We start from the raw sequence: 19,956 nt of genomic DNA on the forward strand, positions 1-19,956 counted from the left end.
GGTGAAACACCTTCAAGAAACTTAAGCAAGTCCAGTTGCCTATGATGTAACACTCAGGACTACCATGACCTGGATGACTGAAAATCTTCCCCAACATGCGACGGTATTTGATGGGTTAGCCCTTTAAAGGAATCTGGAAAACGAACAAAAAAAAATCAGAATTTGAATATACACCCTCCTCCTGCAGCTCTCTCCTCTGTCCTAAGCCCCTCCCACCAGACAACCACAGGCATATGCACACGCTTCATAAAGTAACCAGGTGTTTTCCGTACTATAATAATTTAATCTTATTCAGTTGCAAAGCCTTGTGCAGCTTATTTGCTCAGCCTCTTCTTGCCCCACTCTCTATCTATTGTTTATTAGACCACATGTAAAAGAAGAATAAGTTAGCCACCTCACTCCCCACCACTGTGGGCTGCTTCGCTGTGAGAAGAATGTGCAGCAGCTCAGGAGATGGACCTTTGGTTGGCGGCTGTAGCAGCTTGACTTAGTGCAAACCCCACAGGCTCACCAGCCCATCAGTGTCTGATGGGCTGGTGGCCGGCAGCAGCGTCTGGTCTAACCTTTGTAACAGCAGCAACAGAACATTTGGTGATCCAGCACGGAGTCAGGCTGTCCAGTTGCCTGAAGTGGGGGTTTGTCCTGGGTTCAGGTTGCTGCAGCCGCTCACTGAGGGTCAGGTTCTGGAGCTCCTCCCATCAAGGTGTTCTGAAACGGTGGTGGAGTTGAGGCTCATGCTAACGTTAGCTACATAAATGTGAACATGAAGCTGCAGCTGTAAGCCTCTGGCTGAACTATTAGCAACATTTTCTGTCCATCGCTGGAACATATTGCTGATTTTATTTTGTTTACTGTCAGAGTCCTTGTTACTTTCTTGTGTTGTTTTGTAGTGTAGACAGTTGAGGCTCAGAGGTAGAGCGGGTTGTCCACTAATCTGAAGATTGGCGGCTCAATCCCCGGCTCCTCCATTCGTCATGTAGAAGTATCCTTGGGCAATATATGAAACCTCAAATTGCTGCCAATGGCTGCCCTTTGGTGTGTGACATGTGGGTGGTTACTGAGTAGCAGGTGACACCTTGTATGGTAGCCTCAGCCACCAGTGTGTGAATGTGTGTCTGAATGAGTGAATGTGACATTTTGTGTAAAAGTGCTTTGAGTGGTCGGAAGACTAGAAAAGGCGCCACACAAGTGCTAGAATACCAACTTACTTTGCGGGATTCTCCACCACTGGAACAGGTTTTCACCGAAGGGACGTGCATGCACATCTGCATTTGTAGAACAGCCAATAGGAACGCCCTTTCTATGAAAATGGCCTGTGATTGGCCAAAGTCTCCTGTCACAGGCTAGATTTTTTAAAGCCTGAAACCAGAGCTGCTTACTGCAGCTTTAATACAGTCTTGGGATTTTTTTCAAGTAGGCAGACGTTACAGACGCCCTTATTTCCACTGTATGGTTTGAAGTTTAAAGCATTAAATATTATTATGAATCTGTTTCTCCAGGTAAGGCCTACCCTCCAGAGTTCTACTATGATACCTACAGCCCTCTGTGGCAGAACAGGCCCAGAGTTTACGGCTTCAAGCTCCAGTGGACCCAGATGAACCCCAACGCAGTGGACCGCATTGTCGCCTACAGACTGGGCATCAGACAGGTAGGATCAGTGAGAGTTGTCTGTCTGAGCGCGATTTGTCCTCTTTTTCTCTGTTTAATGTGTGTGTGTTTCATCCAAATGCATGTTGCAGTGAGAAGTGTTATTCAGAGCCAGTGAGATCTGCTCTCGGGGAGCTTTTGTTGCAGCTAGAATATGAGTTTTTAAAGCCAGACATGTTGGCTTTTTACAATAATCGCTGAGTCATGGGTATTGGTCAGCCTCTTTTCAACCCTTCTTAGAAGAATTAGAGTCATTTTGTGCCACAGGGCAGTAAAAACCTTCCTTATTGCCAATTTAAGTGTGTGATAGAAGTGTTTGCACAGCTTGCTTGTTGTATTCCTTTTGACAGCGTCAAATGTCACGCCTGGATTCATTGACTGTCTTATTCTGCAGTTTTTTGAGGATGTGAATGAGCCTCTGCGGGCCGGGCGGAATGACTAAGAACCTGTCAGGGGCGTCGTTTGAACGAGTTCTGTGGTTTCCACGAATTGCTTCTGTTTTTGCTCTCCATCAGAAGCTCAGTCAGAGGAGTGGAAGGGAACCCCGCAGAGAGAAAGAGCAAGCAGAGCTCCTGTTTTCTCTGCTTCTCAAGTAAACTCCACAGATGACAGGCTGCTAGCATTGATGGATGGCATGGTTACATTTTCTCTCTTTGGCAATCAATGTGTACCTTCCTCTCTCTCCCTCCCTCCCTCCCCCCGGCAGTGTGGAGAACATTTAGTCTTTATAGTTTTTATTTGCAGCAGCAGGTGTGGCACCATCTTCAGTTTACATCAAGTTTGAAGAAGTGAACCAGCTCCATTAACACCACAGATTTGCAGTTTCACATTGCCTTTTCATTGCAGCGCTGAGGCACCATTCAGGAGGCTGTTTAAAAAAAAAAGAGCATATATCAAATAAGTGTTGCACATTCTGCAACGCTAAATCCATCTCAGTGCTGCTCAGAATTAGCGAGCATACCCTGACAGTTGTGTTTGCAATGAATAATATAATTTCATGTTTGTTTCACACTACACCCTCAAGGAATTGAGGTTTGAAAAACACATTTTAAACCAGTTATGTCTGTGTTGTGCAATGATTTTTCTGTCAACTATCTCAGTTGGTCTGTTTGGTAATAAATGATGTTGTGCTTGCAGAGCCTGTGTTTTGCGCTTACCAGCCGTTTGTCTGAAAACTTGCCAGAAAATACACAGTTGCTTTTTACTATTTTCAGCTGTTTCTGTGCAGAGTTGTTGTTCTTTAGTATACTACTTACTTGTGTCTGAATTTGGGCTAGAACAGATAACATTTCAACCTTTTCTGAAAAGGCGTGGGTTTTTTCAACATCTGCGGGGACACATGGTAAGCAAAAATTTCAAGCACCAAACACTCAGGGTTCCCACAGTCATGTAATTCCTGGAAAAGTTTTAAAGCAAAAAAAGCTTTTTTCCAGGTGCCTTCGTTGAAACGTCACTAACATCATGTGATACACATAGACCGGAGACAATAGACCTGTTGTTAGCTGACAGGAGTGGCACCTGGTGTGGTCTTCTGCCTTTCTATCATCTTGAACCAGTCTGGCCATTCTCCTCTGACCTCTGGCATCAACAAGGCATTTTGGCTCACTGGATATTTTCTCTTTCTGGGACCATCCTCTGTAAACCCTAGAGATGGTTGTGCTGAAAATCCCAGTAAATACTCAGACCAGCCCATCTGGCACCAACAACCATGCCACGTTCAAAGTCACTTCAATCACCTTTCTTCCCCATTCTGATGCTCGGTTTGAACTTCAGCAGGCAGTCTTGATGCCTAAATGCATTGAGTTGCTGCCATGTGACTGGCTGATTAGCTGTTGAACTGGCATACCTAATAAAGTGGCCGGTGAGTGTACCTGTTAAAATAATAATCCAAACTCACGTCACATTGCAATGCCATCTGTACGATCTTGGGTTTTCTAGCTCTGACGTTTTGTGAATTACCTGTATGTGCTGCTGTACCGATCCAGTCTGTGGGCATATGCAGCTAGTTGGTGGTGGGAATGTCTACTGAGTGAATAAAGTGAGTGCTAAAGGGAAATGCATGTGTAATAATGTATGGTTGTAACTAGGGCTGTCAAACGATTCATTTTTTCAATCGCAATTAAACGCAGAATTTCCATAGTTAATCGCAATTAATTGTGTTTTGAATTGCATGTTTAAAATTCTGTTATTTTGTATTTCAAGGCAGTTTTAAGCCCATAATGTAAAGTATTTCTTACCAGAGTGTCTTAATTGGGAATCAAATGAAAACAAAGAAAGAATTTCCTTTTTGACCTTTTGTATTTTCTTTCAAAAAAGTGCCATGTAGACCAACCTAATACAATACCTGAGTCTTTTACGATGTTGACTGGTCTGCAGTCAGTTGCCACCCATTTAGCGATCGCTTTAGTTAACTTCTTCGACGTACTTTCATCCACGGGTCTGCGGCGACTCCCACACTCCAAAATGGTACTTTGGCGGAGCTGAGGCTCGCTTGGCTGGGGTGCGCCGGCTGCACCTGGGTGTTTAGCGTGGAGGTGGTAGTTAAACTCCGTTTGACACAGGTTGCATTTTACTTTTGACTTGTCAACTGAACCGCCTGGAAGGTTTTTTAAAGTTAAAGTTTAAAGTTTAAAGTTGCATAAATTAATAGTGGAAATGTTGCAGTACATCCTGCATCAGCCGTGCATAGTTGCTTGTCTTCTTTCTGTTTTATGGAAGATTGCATTTGTTGCATTTGAAGTTGCACACTGCCACCACCTACTCTAACACAAATGGATCCTAAATATTAGGTATGGGAATCATCAGAGACCACAGTCATGATATTGTCACTGTACTTAAGAGGTGATAAAGTATTATTGTGATTTTAAAGGTTTTTTTTTTTATTCGTTTAATATTATGCTAACACATATTGCCATATATTGGGATTTATGTCCCTTTTTCATTTATGTCAACATCTGTTTTATATGCCCAGTGAACGATGTGGACTTTGTAAATAATGGTGGACTTTCTGGGAAAACCCTGGTCTGATTGGGAGAGACGGCATTCCTCCCACTTTGGATGGAGCTGATCTCACTTTGGGAACCTGACTGAGTTTATTAGTGTCTCTAAGCCAGGACAAGCCAGAGTCGAGACCAGGAAGTAGATTCACAGTTTTACACGCTTCTCTGAGCCTTCAGAGCAGTTAACTACCCACAATGCCATAAAAACAGTGCCTGTCCCCTGTCCACTTAAATTATTTAAATCTAAAGTAAACAAAAGACTTGAACATAAAAATTAACACCTCTTGTTTAAAAGTACAACAAAACAGGATAATTAAATGTGGACTTTGAAACATCAGATCTCTGTCACCTAAAGCAGTGATTTAATATCAGATAATCATATTGATTCATTTGTCTTACAGAAACCTGGCTGTGTCATGATGAATATTTTAGCCTAACTGAATCCACTCCTCCCAGTTATAATAATACTCACATTCCTTAAGGCAGCAGCCAAGGAAGGGGAGTTGCAGCAATTTTTGACTCTAGTCTATTAATCAACCTCAAACCTAAACTGAATTATAATTCCTTTGAAGTCTTGTTCCTAGTTTTCACACCCAACCTGAGAAACTTTACAGCTTTAATTCTGTTTGTTACAGTGTACCATGCTCCTTGTCTGTATTCTGAATTTCTATCTGAATTCTCAGAGTTTTTAATCAAGTTTAGGTTTTCTACCATTTTTTCTGTATTCACGTCACTGATAGCCGTGGCCGGAGGCATTATTTATTCTGGTGTCTGTCCCATAGTCATGAACACAATATCTCAAGAACACCTTTGAAGGAACTCTTCACATTTGGCACAAACGACCACATGGAATCAAGGATGAACTGATTAGAATTTGGTGGTCAGAGGTCAAGGTTACTGTGACCTTGCACTTGAGGGAATTTCTTCAAATTTGGCACGAATGTTCATTTTGAGTCAAGGGTGGACTGATTAGAATTTGTTGGTCATAGCTCAAAGGTCAAGGTCACCATGACCTCTCATTCATCTCATTCTGGTGAACACGATACAAAAATATGAGACAGACAGAAGGTCACAGTGACCTTGAAAGAAGAAATTTCCTCAAGGCCTTATGGAGATGAGTGTGGTATCTTTAGAAGTCCTTGAGGGAATTTCTTCAAACTTGGCACAAACGTCCACTTGGACTTAAGGATGACCCTATTGGAATTTGGTGGTCAAAGGTCAAGGTCACTGTGACCTGAAAAAAAATGTTTTTGGCCATAAGTCAGAAATTGATACACTAATTATGACAAAATTTTGCACAAATGTCTAAAATGATAAAATGGTGAAGTGGTGACATTTTTTTGCCCAAAAGGTCAAAGGTCAGTTTCACTGTGGCATCATAATATTCTGCATAAAACACTAACATAAAACGTTATGAGTCAGGAACAGAAGGGGAGACATTTGGTCAAATACTAAATTGGTGAAACTAATCTTGGGTTACCACCTTGAAACTTTGCTGCCTATTTTATAGATCTTCTGTTCTGCTGGGGGAAGATGTGTTTGAAGCATCCATGTTTTCACAGTTATGGATTTTAACTGTAAGTGCAACTTGACAGATTTATGGAGGTGGACAACCACAAGGCAGTAATTCTAGTTTCCCCATTAAAGGGTTTTTTGGGTTTTTTCCTTGTCCACTGAGAGGCTTCAAGGACAGGGGGATGTCATATGTTGTAAAACCCTCTGAGGCAATTTGTGATTTGTGGTATTGGGCTTCATAAATAAAATGTGATTTAATTTAATTTAATGATCTAATCAAGGATAGCCCCAGGGATCAAGGATCAAGTTTTCAGTCTGTTCATTTCACCTCAGTCATTTTTATTGCCACAAAATGTAGTTAGTGGACTAAAACAGCAATTTACTTTATTATTCTAGGAGGCAAAAGTTTAATATGTATTTGCAACAGCAATAATTCATGATAAAAAAGTCAATATTTGTCCTCCCTGTATTGATACATTATTACCTTAACTATGCTGTGCTGATTTTTCCCCTCCCCCTAACCCTTAACATCGAGGGTGACAATCCCCTCTCGTCCCCTCAAAATCTATGCTTATGCTTTTCTACATTTGTTTATTAAAGGGAACCTACCCAAGCCTTATGTTAGCAGACAATCAGTGTTTGGGCAAATTAATTTCTTTCCACCTTCTTGCCTTGATATCTCGAGAGGGTGCATTTTGTGACCATTAATTCCTTCCTCCAAGGCATAACAACCAGTCTTCCATTGTCTTTGATGAAAAAGATTCTTTGCCGGAAGGACTTTTTGGCGGGACTTGCTCTACAGTACACTCTCTGTGATTGATTGAGTCTCAGCTTTGAGTATTGATTCGGACTGATAATAAGATTTTTTTTTCAAATTGCCTTTTGGTGGGGAAGAGTTGGAGCCAGGAGGAGTCAAAAAGAAACGTGAGCGAGAGGAAATGAGAGAGAAGAAGAGAGAAATGAGTAGGAGGAGAGGCTGTCTTTGTAAATAAATAAATGCGGCGATATCCCCGGACTGACTGTGAAAGAGTGGTGCGGTAAAGAGAGCTCTGGCACGTGGACGACACAGCTTCGATCTATTTATAGATCCAGCAGCAGCTCCTCTGCCATTCTCTGAGAATTATTATCATTTTCTCTTTTGAATTAATACTTGGAACTGGTAGACCCTACGCCTCTGTAATGGATTGCTTTGTGTTATCGTCCAGTGCTCTCGTGAGAGACAGTCTGGCTGAAGGGGAAATGGGAACGAGGCTGTAGCTGAAAGGCATGCACGGGCGAGAATCACAAAACACAAATCAATGCGCCTGTCAAGGATGCAGTGGAAAGATGTGACATCTGGCCTTGTTTTGATACTACAGGCGGCTACTTCCAAACCGTCTCTGCTGTCCACAGGCTTGATTGCTCGTCTCCAACCGCTATAAGAGAACTTTCTCAACCTACATCTCGCCATTTTAGAACTGTTTCCTCGGTCTCCTCCTCCTCTTTATATCAATCTGTCAACTCGGCGCGTGCAACAAGATCAATAGGAGCCATACGTTTTACATGCAGTCAGTCTACAATGATCAACGCTCGTCTAACAATATCCCGTCACTTTGATTATCCCTGTTTCTTTTAGCTCCTGCGATCGCTTTGATCAATCCTGCTGTTTCTTTTTTCTTTTTTTTAAAGTTGCCTTGAAAACCCCGTGAACTGCTGCCGCAATCAAACGAAATTAAATCAATATGGCACTCTGCCTCTGTGGGGAAAATTTTGAAAATGAAAGGTAATGGGATGTAAACAGAAACCTTAATTGAGCGCAGACGCGGGGATTCTGTGAACATTAATGGGAATCAAAACAAAGGTGCAAAGTAACCCAATAAGCATGTGTATGAATCAAAAAACGTCTGAAAAGTTAAATGTTTTTCTCAATCAACATCTCAAGTTTGATTTGATTTGCACATTTAATACAATTCCTTTTTTTTGATATGGAAAAAATTGAATTATTTGCCTGCATTTGTTGTTGTTTGCAGTTTGCAGCGGTGTATGCCGAGACTATCATTTAAGGCCTCCATCTGCCTGGAGCCCTGGGACACACACACTCACAGAGACACACCAGCCCCCATGTTAGATATTTTTTTTACCCAATTAAATGTTTTTAAATCCAAGCAAAACCTCCCAAACTGATACACAGCTGCACACACATATATATATAAATACTTTTATTTATGCTCGCAGCATTACACATCCACCTAAACAAAGCAAAAGCAATGCATTGTGGGGATTTGGGAACAATAATGAGGCAAGATACAAACCCGAAGACATTCTCAGAGTAAATTGACAGGGTGCTCCCATTACAGTCTGGCATCAAATCCATTTGAAATGAAGTATTTATTCTTTGTTTGTACCTACACAGTTGCTTCCTATCACACTAAAGTAAAAAGGACATTTTAATTCTTTTGTAAAGTGACAAACCTCAAATAAATGAGAAGTAAAATGCTAACGTGGACCCAAAGGCGCTTGTTTCATCAGAGCTTCATTGAGCCTTTCATGTAGCCTCATATTCAGGCTTACAGGTTAAACATTAGGAACCATCTGCAGTTTTATATGATATAATTTAGAATAGATTTAGTCTGCTGCACTTTGAAGGAGAATCTGCTGCAACTAAGAATCCACCCTTCACTGAACATTTACATGAACATAAATCTTAATTAATTCAATAATGTGGCACATAAAGAGGACGTTTGGATGGTGGAGGTAGCATATTAGTAGTCTGACAGTGAAAAGTCTCAGGTTACAATGACCACACTGAACTCATATATGAATATGATTCCCGTCTTTGTAGTTTCACAGCCAGTTCTGCTGTTATCAGGTAATTAAGTGTCCGTTATCTGTGGTTAAAAGCGTCACAGATACGGGTTAATAGGGGCCTGCCACACCCACTGTTAGGTTCAGAAGGCTATTATTAGGCCATGAAATGCCCGTTTATTGTAAGGTGGGGACCTTCTCATGGCTTTTATAATTATGCTGGGAGCAAAGGAGGAAGTCAAGTGATGTAGTATAAAGTGCGAGAAAGTATGCGTCAGGCAGGAGGGAGGGAGGGGTGGTTGATGTTTGTGGCTAGGTCAAACAAGCACAGGGCTTTCACCAAGGAGAGCATGGTTTGAGGCCCAAAAATTATTGTTAACTTATTTCAGCCAGAGGCTGTTGTTTTAACGGACGTACCATATCTTTTCCCAAACCTAACCACAAATATTTTGCTCTTAAACCAAACCAAACTGCACCCATTTCACATTACTGGTTATGTGGATTGGGGCGGCTGTGGCTCAGAGGTGGAGCAGGTCATCCACTAATCGGAAGATCAGTTGTTTGATCCCCGGCTCCTCCAGTCCACATGTCAAAACATCCTAGGGCAAGATACTGAACCCCAAACTGCTCTGATGGCTGTTCCATCGGTCTGTGAGTGCGAGTGAACGGTTACTGAGTAGCAGGGGGCACCTTGTATGGTAGCCTCAGCCACCAGTGTGTGAATGTGTGTGAATGGGTGAATGTGACATGTAGTGTAAAAGTGCTTAGAGTGGTCAGAAGACTAGAAAGGTGCTATACAAGTGCAGTCCATTACCTGTTTATGTCAACAGCCATTCAGTGGCCTGATAATGGCCTCTGAACCTAACAGTAGGTTTTGGAGGCCCTTTCTTTGGACCTTTGCACACATTTGTCCAAAATTGTCACACATTTAAGAATAAATACAACCTCACATAGGGTCAGTTATGTTTTCACACTGACTGAAACATGTTTGATTTTCTGTGTTTCACATCTAAAAAAATCCTTTAGAGAGCTGTCTGACCAAGAAGCAGTAAAAAAACGTGGCGTACCACATACATCCGCAACAACAGAGAGGAACTTGGCACATGCTATCGTTTCATAACTCAGATAGCTTACTCTCAACAGCTCAGATAGTAATATTCAGGTGGATGATGATGACGAGGAGGAGGACATAATAGAGGATGAAGACCACACACAGACACAGAGAGTGACAGTGTGGAGACACAGAGGGAGGACAGCTCAGTCCCCGCAGCAGCAGTGCCAAATGTAAGACATGGGGAGAGAGTGGCGACAGCCAGGGAGGCAAGGGAGCAAATGTGTCTTTCCATTTTGTTTTGTTTTCAGATTTTTTGCAACAAATAAAACAATAAAATGCATCAGACTCAGTGTGCGAGGTTTCTGTGTGTAACTTTTTTATTTTTGGATGACGTACATATATATATATATATATATATATATATATATATATATATATAAAAAACATCCAAAAACTCAGGGTCGAATTCACAAAGAATGAACTGCGGCCATTGATAGCACCTTGAATTGCACTTCACTTGCACCCGCTGTTTGCTCCGTCTTAACGTCCTATTCACAAAGGATATTGCGCTAATGATATACCAGCGCAAACACGGCCACAAAGTTTGGCAGCTGAGTGCCGTTTGCCCCTCATTTGCCCCTGATTGCAAGTATAAATGCTGGCTTTGCGCCAAGTGGCAGAACAATGGCAGACTTTGTTTGGCAAAGTACTGAATACTGTATCCCCTCATGTAGTGATGTCTGCTGGTGAGTCAGTCTAACAGTGTGGGATGGGTTGAGGCTGTGGATTTGACCCAGTTTGACCACTTTATCACTATTCCCTCTCACTTGTAGCTGTTTTTTCGTTATCTTTTGAATTTCATATGAATTATGGAACCGTTTTTGTTCACGTTTGTTTTCCCCGTTTTGTAAAATAAATTATTGAGAGTTGCTTTTGAAGTGCGTTTTGAGAACGGCCGCAGACTGTCACCTGTTCAACGCATCAGTATCTTCGGATGCCATTCAAGTAGTAATGATTATAATAATAATGTCAAAATATTATTTACAGACTGATTTAACAGACGATCACTGGAAAGTCTGGGCGAGAGGCTTCCACAGAGGAGCGCCCAGTTTGCACCAGCTTTCTAAAGACGTTATTTACTTCACTCAAACTGCGTGTGGCTGTTAGCGCTGGTGTTAGTGAATTAGACGTTGTTTATCAATGAGGCTCATTTGCATAGAAAGGGGCAATTTTTGTGCCAAATATATGCATATTACCTCATTTAAATACGTGCAAATAACACCGGAGCACCGAGACGCAATCTGCTTGGCAGCGCAGTTAGTGGAGCATTTCACCCTCTGCGTGTGCTTTGTGAATTAGACCGTATCTGTTTGCTCCATTTTTACCGGTTTAGCGGCCGCAAAAGCCACGCAATCCTTTTGTGAATTCGGCCCTCAGTGTACAAAGGCCTTAACCCAAATCTGTGAGGCTAAGAACCACAGATAATAACCATTTAATGGTCTGATAACATCTGAATTGGGTGCAACGTTTCAGCTAATGGAAGTGCAACTTCAGTTCTCTACCTGAACTAATGCTATGCTCCATAAGTGGGCCTTCTCTAGCTTTTATGATGTCTGTATGATGTGTGATGTTTTAATGATATTTCATGGTCAATGTCACAGAGGTTGGGAAACAGGTTAGTAATCAGTAAATCAGTAAAAAGCAGCATGGAGGCTGGTGAAAACGTTACGTTGGCGACTTCTTATTGAGACATATCTTACTTATTCAGTCTTTCTTTCAAACTCAGTGCAGACTAATTTGAATCGATGTTTGAGCGCTGCTTAGGAGGAGACGAACGTATTTTGTGGTAGTGCATCATTGCATCTTGCCGGTAAAGGGGCTAAAAATAGCACGTTCACCTAAGCGTTGTGTTTCCATCAATGCTGATCAGAACTGGAGCCAATAAATACCTGTGAGTACTGCAGAGTTGGTTGACCCAGGTCTGAATGCTGATTTTAACCACTCCCATTACATTAAAAACCCAGATTTTTGCGTGTGTTAGCGGGTTTTTTGTGCAGTGGGAAACTGGCTTTAGAAAGCTGTTTGGCTTCACGCCAGAAAATCAGAGAAGAAAAAGCAAAAGCGCCTCAGAGATAACCTCAGTCAGTAATGTTGTGTAAGAATGTTTGATTTAATGAAGTGGGCTATTTTTTTTATCTGGAATAAAATATCCTCTAAATATTGCATTTGTAGAATGCTTCGGCCATTTTCATGTCACTGTGCCTACCTCCCTCTTCTTTGTGTCTACACCTCCATTAAACACATAGACTAGTTAACTTGGTTAAATGGTCAAAGCTTTTAACCTTTTTTTGTCCTCCACTCTCCATAAAGCTACAGTTGGTAACTTTTATAGTGACACCTTTTTGCGTTTGCTAAAATCTACCATAGCTCACAGAAAACAACCAGTTAGAGCGAAGACGTCTCCAATGCAGCTGTCAATCATGTCAGTCCCTGCTCATGAACTGTGGTCAAACTGTCCAATCAGGGAGCGCTGATCAAATATGAATCAAGATGCTGTTACTGCATGGCCTGTTTCTCACCTCAAATGTTTTCAGAAACATAATTTATTGTACTGTTTAGCTGTAAAATGAGAACATTTGTGACCCGGCCACCATGTTGGAAACTGTCGACAACCAACCGGCCACACTGTGTTCGCTGGTTCAACAGTCTAACCACAGTTCTCGAGCAGTGATTGACATGATTGACAGCATCTTGAGAGACTGTTTGGTTGTTTTCATTCACATCTGGTAATGCCATTGGAAGCACTACGAGGCAATAGAGTAATTAATAAAGTTTTCACTAGCTAGGACCACACCTCAACAATATGTCGTTAAAATGTTTAATCGTTATTCAGGAGGTGTTAGTTGTTGAGGACTGGTGAATGCATGTAAGGGGATGAAGGTGGAAGAGTGATGTCTTCTGATAGGTTGATGTGGGATGATGTACCAGAGATCGGGCAGAGGAAGACTCAGTATGGGGGTTCTGTCTCAGGCGTTTTTCCACTCGAGCTGATTACATGCCCCCCAGCCGGTACCTAGAGTGAGACATGGGTGAGGTATGCACCAGAGTGAATAAGAAAAGATGAGGGGAGAAGGGACGAGAGGATGAAGGAGAGATGGGGAAGGGAGGGTGGGTTGAGAAATCTGAGGCTAAATCCAAATGTCCACCCTCTGGACTTGCGGTCTGAGCCCTTGCGGACTTCATCACGTAAAGAGACTGCGAGCAGCTGATAGACAGCCCTCGAGACTGTTTTAACCGTGGCCGTGGAAACGTTCAGCTGTCGCTGCCTTCATATTTATATATGTCATATAAGTTGATGAACAGTGCTGAACTCATCTGTTCCTGCAGATAACAAGATATAAATCCCATGTATAGCCTTTTTTGTGACTGAAGAAAAATGAAGGCTATTAATACATCTCTATATAACAGAGTATAAAGGTTTGTAAATAAGGACGGACTATAACTCAATAAATTAGGTATTTACTTACATTAAAAGACCTTCTTTTGTTGTTTTTCAACCTTTTTTTCCCAGTCTATTTCAGTGCAGAGCCTGATAGGCTGCAGTAATAAAATGTATTTCAGTCTGTCTACAGTCTATACTTCTACATATCTCTGAATCATGATGTGGTTGAATATTATTTCTGGCCTCATTCAAGTAGCATTTTAATTGGCCTAACTATCAATAACTATTTTACAGTTGAAAAACCCACATCATGTCTGTATTGCAATGAATTGTGGGTTATTAAATCAATGACGTGCTGAAGTCTGCACCCCAAGCGGACTCTCTGCAAGTCTGCAGAAAGTCAACTTGAGGCGCCTTGTGGACTGGTTGAATTGTGGATTTGGACATCCCTAGTATTCTCAGACTTCCTGTTAACACGCCTGCGAAGTCCACGAGCCTGTAAGTGCAGTTAAGTCTGGACATTTGGATTCAGCCTGAGACAAACAGAGCAGGGTAGGCTGACCAGGTAGAAGTAGACTTGGCATATCTTTGTAAAAGTTACCAACTGCAGCTTCAAAAACATTTAGGAAAGGTGCATTCTAGACACTGGTTCCCATGTACAGAACAGCTCATGATCTACAGACTGATACAGATACACACATATGGATTAGCAGCACTGCTAACATACAGTATAACTTGCAACTGCATATCGCTGCAGATGCAGGAAAGTAGCCCTTCTCTTTGTCATGTGCAAACCCCTCAGCATCAACACACAGACTACTCACACCACCAAATATGAACAAAACATGATGATGTATAATTTTTAATCCATCTGTGTGTCTCTAGTCAGAAGCAGCATATTGACTATTTTTTTTGTCGCCATTTGTATAGACGGGTTGTTTTTACTTTTATTGAAAATATCAAATGGGCTTGAAATGATACATCCTCCCTTTAGAGCGTTCAGACACACACACACACACACACACGGATGTAGAGGCCAACACTGTGTAATTTATGGCAATTAAGTGCCATGCCTTTTGTACTTAGAGGAAAGCTAAAATTTTCAAAGGATAGGTAGGGACAAGTGCTCCATCTGCAATTACCAGTGGCAGGAAAAACACTCTATTTACCTGCAAACTAATGGTGGGGAAAACTTGTACCCCATAATTGTGGATCATCCAGGCTCTAAGTAATTACTTAATTGGTATTGTTCTCACACACACACACACACACACACACACACACACACACACACACACACAGTGACTCTGCTCCACTGCTATCACACCTTCATTCACTCTATCTCTGTCTCTCTCTGCTAGTAACACACTTTGTCTTTTCCTTTGACTGAGAAGGGCATGTAAAGTCACTAATTGTGATGCAGAAGCTGTAACTTGTCTTTGTGCCGCTCTTCCCCTTAAACTGATTCTCAAGGATAAAATGTACCCTACTTCTCTTCTCTTTGCCCCCCAGCAAATGCAGCAACAAACCCTCGTTTTGTTTCTTTGAATTTTCCGACGGGGCCGTATTGTATCACAAGACATGAAAAGCGCCGGCTAATTTTTTGTGTGATACCTGAGCTTAGTCACCTCAAGACAGGTACGCTTGTGTGCTCTGCATTGTGCAAAGACGAGATAGAAAATTCCTGTCAGTTCAAGGTCCCCCTGTAAAAGGGGATAGCAAAACATTGTGGAGCATGATTAAAGACAAACTTTTAAAGAATGAGGCAATCATGTACAAAGCACAAAGGTGTTGTCCTTACTGCACGCGCCTGTATAATGCAGACTGAGGCATATCTTTAATAGGAGGAATCAGGATTTTTCCCCTCTCTGCAAATATAGGAATGTTCCTGCTGCTTGTTCATAGCAGCATTTGAATTCAGAGGCCTGCAGCTGCTTTGAAAGTAAATGTAGCTAATGAGCAGCTATCTGTCAACAGCTTACAGACAAAAAATATCTTGGTGTGTAGCATGTTATGTTGGCGGATGGTACAAACGCCTATAGACAGGGTTAATTGGCAGATGAGTGAGAACATCCTACACTGATGGTGAGGGAATATGTGTTGCATGTGGTCATGTATGCAAAATGTTCCCAGGAGCAAAGTCTTCAGAAGATAGTCTTTTGTACTCTGAATGCTCTCCGTATGTGGTGGTACTACAAAATCCATAGTGCCAAATATTGATTAAAGCTGCTTTTAAATTGTGGTGGTTTAATTTTTCTATTACTGTGCAAAGGTTCCTAAAGGAGCGGGTATTAAACCTCTGGTGGGCACGAGTTCCCCTAACTCTCCACAGACAGTCTCTGAGATGCTCATAAATGTTATGTACCTCACTGTGTTCAAGTTTTACAACTTTATTCTTCAAGGGTGACCACTCTCGCTGTTGGAAGTACTGTTTGCCAACGTGTTCCCTGGGGTCCAACCCCAACACTGTCTAACTTGTGCTGAAAGATCTGTAATTAACTTGAGCCGCTTCCCGGACCTTCGAACCATGAACAGAGTAACTAATCAAAGCAACTTAAAACAAAGGAATTAGCCGAGAGTCTTCCTTTGTTAATTAAATCAGCTTTTCTAGCCAAAAATCAGTTGTCTCTAATAGAAGGTTTGGCAGATTAAAAGAGACTGTCCAGGACAATACTTGTCCAGCTTAATTTAATCCAAATAAAGAAGACAACTGTTGCTGCCTACAAGTTAATTATAAATTTTACTGAGTTCCTCACTTAATATTATCTTTAGAGAGTTCTCATTCTTATGAAAAAAACCCACGAGCCATTCACATATAAAAAAAACAGTAGGGGGCCAAAAACACTTCCCTGTGGGACTCCACATGTTATTGGTTGAATTAGAGCAGTGGTTCCCAACTGGTGAGTCGCAGTCCAAAAGTGGGTCATGGGTCCTCTCTGAATGGACCACAAGTGACCCATGAACGTGTCAAGTTTGTAAAAAACACACTTTATTTTGAAGTACAGTGAACATCTGGCACAGAGTTGTTTTTAAGTGGCGTTTCCTGCTGTAGAGTGAGCAAAAAACAGAGACAGCAAACTAGCTAGAACGACTTGGCCAACACAAGTATGACGCTGAACATTTTAAAATGTGTGTATCTTGAACTAATGACTAAGGAGAAATCTCGACCTGGAACCACTGAGGTCAGAGGTTAGAGGTTATAGACACAGTCAGTATTAACAGGGATGCCCTCAAAATGTCACATCTTTTTACGCCAAGGGGGGAAAAGAAGGAATTAATTGCCATGCTGAAAAGTTGCTGTGTGGCTGTCTGCACGTCAGATCAAATCAAAAATCGAGAATTAAAGGATCCTTTTCAACTTGGACCCTTTTTCACATGTTTTTGTGTCTAACTGACGATTTGGATCAACACGTTTTGAATTTGGTCAGGTATTGGGCATTAGTGGCACATGAGCAGGTTTTTGCCACTGACAGGCTCAAATTGTTGTTATAACTGTCTGACAACATTGTGAAAAGGATCAGGACAGAGATAGACCTTTTTGTTTGAGAGTAAGATCCTTTTTGTTCAGCCAGAAACAGCTCCAAAATTCAAACCTACCAGACTCCATCTAAATAAACAGTAATTTTATCATTGTAAAACCCACTTAAATCAAAGTCAACAGAAACAAAATAAAACTCACAGGCACCATTTTGGTTCATCTTTCCACTGTTTCAACAATCACCAACTGTGGTTTAGTTGAAATAAACCCTTAATTCACTCAGTTAGATTTGAAATTACTCTGGTTGTAAACACACTAAAATTACTGTTTATTTACATGGAGTCTGGCGGGTTTGACGATAGTGATTTTGGGGCTGTTTCTGGTTCAACAAAAAAGGATGAAACACTTTATCTTAACAGTGTCAGATTGTTTAGCCACTGGTGAAGAAAGGTATAGAGTTGTGAGCTTCCAAGGACCTGTAGTTCTTAAGGTTGTGAATCCCTCAAGATAACATTACAGCACATCATCAAAACAAAAGGTAATGGCGTTGCTTGACGCTAGCACTAATATAATGTCTATTTTTCCTTTTGAATAAGAAGGGCTTTTAAAGTCATTGCCCAGAGTGCACTCTGCCTGGAGGAAAGGACTGTTTTCCCCCTTGCTGACTTCATCCTCACCACGCCCTCTAGTCTGATGGATTTAAACCTATTGCTGAAAGTGTCCTATGGAGCAGACTGTGGTAGATGTCCCAAATGCTTTGTTAAGGCCAATTATGCATAAAACGTCCCTGTAGGTGCAGAACTTCTGAGCGTCTAGAGGTTTTAAATACTCTTGTGGTTCCTCTTTCCATCCAGATGGGGCTGCAGCGCTGGTGGGAGCAGGAGATCCCTGTGGACGGACCAATCAACAAAGGAGAGCTCATGACACACAACCTGACTGAGCTCATAAAGCCTGAATCCTACGAGGTGCGCCTCACCCCCATCACACGTTTCGGAGAGGGTGACTCCACTATCCGGATTGTCACGTACAGCGGTGAGTGCTGTGTACTAACTCTGTGATGTATTTTTTTTTTCTCTCAGTGATCAGTGTGCTGCTGCTGTATTTTAATGTTTCCATGTTTGGAAGACAGAATGGAGAACATGGCAGGGGAGACACAGGAGAGCCAGATTCACTTTAATCTGCTGCTCACACATGTGTTTGCACAGGTGGAGGAATTACAGCTACAGCTGGTAATGTTATCCTTCAGCTAACTCACAAATACTCTTAAATTATCTCCTGCACCGGTTTGTGCTGCCGCATAATGACACATGTTCATCAACACTGATAGATATTAAAAGTTGAAAAGTTGACCAGTAGGAAGTGAACTCATTCAGTCATCAGGAGACAGCTTGAAATCAGCTTGCTTTGCTTCTTTGCCAGTTTGAGTAAATACTAATCAACTGACTAATCGTCTCATCCTCGTGACCTTTATCGCCTGAGTCAGGTCTATTCTGGACTCGCGCACAGGCTGACTTGCTGTTACTGTGCATCAGAGATCATCATGATGTCAGAGCCTCAGAGGTTCAGGTCACAAGACCAAACCGAGCTGGACAAACACGATTCATGCTTTGCTTTACTCAGTTTCCCCCAAAGCAGTGTACATCTGCTGTGTGATTCCTTTTCTTTTTTTTGCCAGAAGATGTCGTTTGTCTTCTGGGATGTTTTTCACACAACAAACAGCTTCTTTTGATTTTATATTGTCAATATTTTAAGAAGACCTTGGCCCGCAGAACCAGACAGGACCACAACATGTTAACTTCTGTCGGAAGAACAGGATTGGGCTCTTTACTCTAAAAATGTATGCTCTTTTATAAAGTAATAATATTATTTTACTTATTACTTCCTGCCAACAGTAATTTGTTACACTACTCGTTATATTACTTTTCCGTTACACCCCTTAAAATTTGTAATTGCATATCTTCTCAAAATTCAGATCTGTGCCTCTGTGTGAGTGTCAGGGTAATCGCCGTTAAGTGTAGCTAAGGCTAGATAGCTTCTATTTACCTGGAAGTTTACTGTAGCCTGTGACAGGTATTTCCCCAAGGCTCTGCCTGAAAGATGGAGAGCTGAGCTTGACATCGTGAGCTTGACATCGTGTCCTGCCTGAACTAACGCTATGCTCAATTTTTAGTTGTTTAGCCAGTGTAGAGCTACAGCCGACCTCTGCAGCCGAGGAGGGCTCACTTTTGGAGGGGTGTATTTCCTGGAGCTTCATGTTGTTGTGCTGTCGGTTGTAGTAGCTGAGGTGTTTCAGTGGAAAGAGTTTTACTCCGACTACCTGCAGCAGCAGTGTTCTTATCGTCTTTCCTCCTGACAGAATCAAAGTAATGGGAATATTTCCAGCTGCTACAGTAAGAGTTTCCAACTAGTGACGATTACTAAAATGAGTCCGCTGATGTGATTGTTGTATTTCAAGTTAGTAGTGACGTGATAACGAAAGTAACGATGTAACAAGGTGTTTGGTTTTGGAGTAACTGTAATATTATTACTGGTATTTCATTAGTAATTAGTTACACTACTCATTACTGGAAAAAATGATATTGTTACCGTAACGTGTTACTGCCCAGCACTGTAGAAGAACATCATGAGGATAATGTGTACTGTATGGCAGACCTGCCTGGAAGTCGCCTGAAAACGAAGCACATTCTTCAGTCTGTTGGACGACACACTGTTTGAAATACAAACACAGCATTAGTATCCACAGTGGGCTCAGCAGTGCCAGTGAACAGATGCACAGGTACTTGAGATGTGTATTTTCAGAAACAAACTGGCTGACTGTTTTCTGTCTATCACTGACAGCTTCAGTCTTCCTGAGTTGTGCTGCTGCAGTTGTGAATTATTCAGTTTCACTGCAGCTCATCATGGCTGGTGGAAAGAGAATTGGGAAGGAGAGGGAAGAGAGATGGACAAACTTTCTGTGCTGTTATTTTTGTGTTAGCCTGTGATACTGTGTGGTCTCTGCTAAACCTTGAATTGAATTCAGCTGAATTTAATCAAA

At 41.7% G+C, this 19,956-nt stretch overlaps 1 protein-coding gene across 1 annotated transcript in view; it reads left to right on the forward strand.

The window, feature by feature from the left end:
• Positions 1–19,956, forward strand: part of LOC125897557 (MAM domain-containing glycosylphosphatidylinositol anchor protein 2-like) — a 118,185-nt gene that overhangs the window by 43,102 nt on the left and 55,127 nt on the right. The window contains exons 4-5 of the mRNA XM_049590961.1: positions 1,500–1,648; positions 17,774–17,951. Coding sequence (XP_049446918.1) covers positions 1,500–1,648; positions 17,774–17,951 — 327 coding nt within the window. The remainder of the gene's footprint in view (positions 1–1,499; positions 1,649–17,773; positions 17,952–19,956) is intronic.

The sequence above is a fragment of the Epinephelus fuscoguttatus genome, linkage group LG11, assembly GCF_011397635.1.
Source record: "Epinephelus fuscoguttatus linkage group LG11, E.fuscoguttatus.final_Chr_v1".
Classification (NCBI taxonomy): domain Eukaryota; kingdom Metazoa; phylum Chordata; class Actinopteri; order Perciformes; family Serranidae; genus Epinephelus; species Epinephelus fuscoguttatus.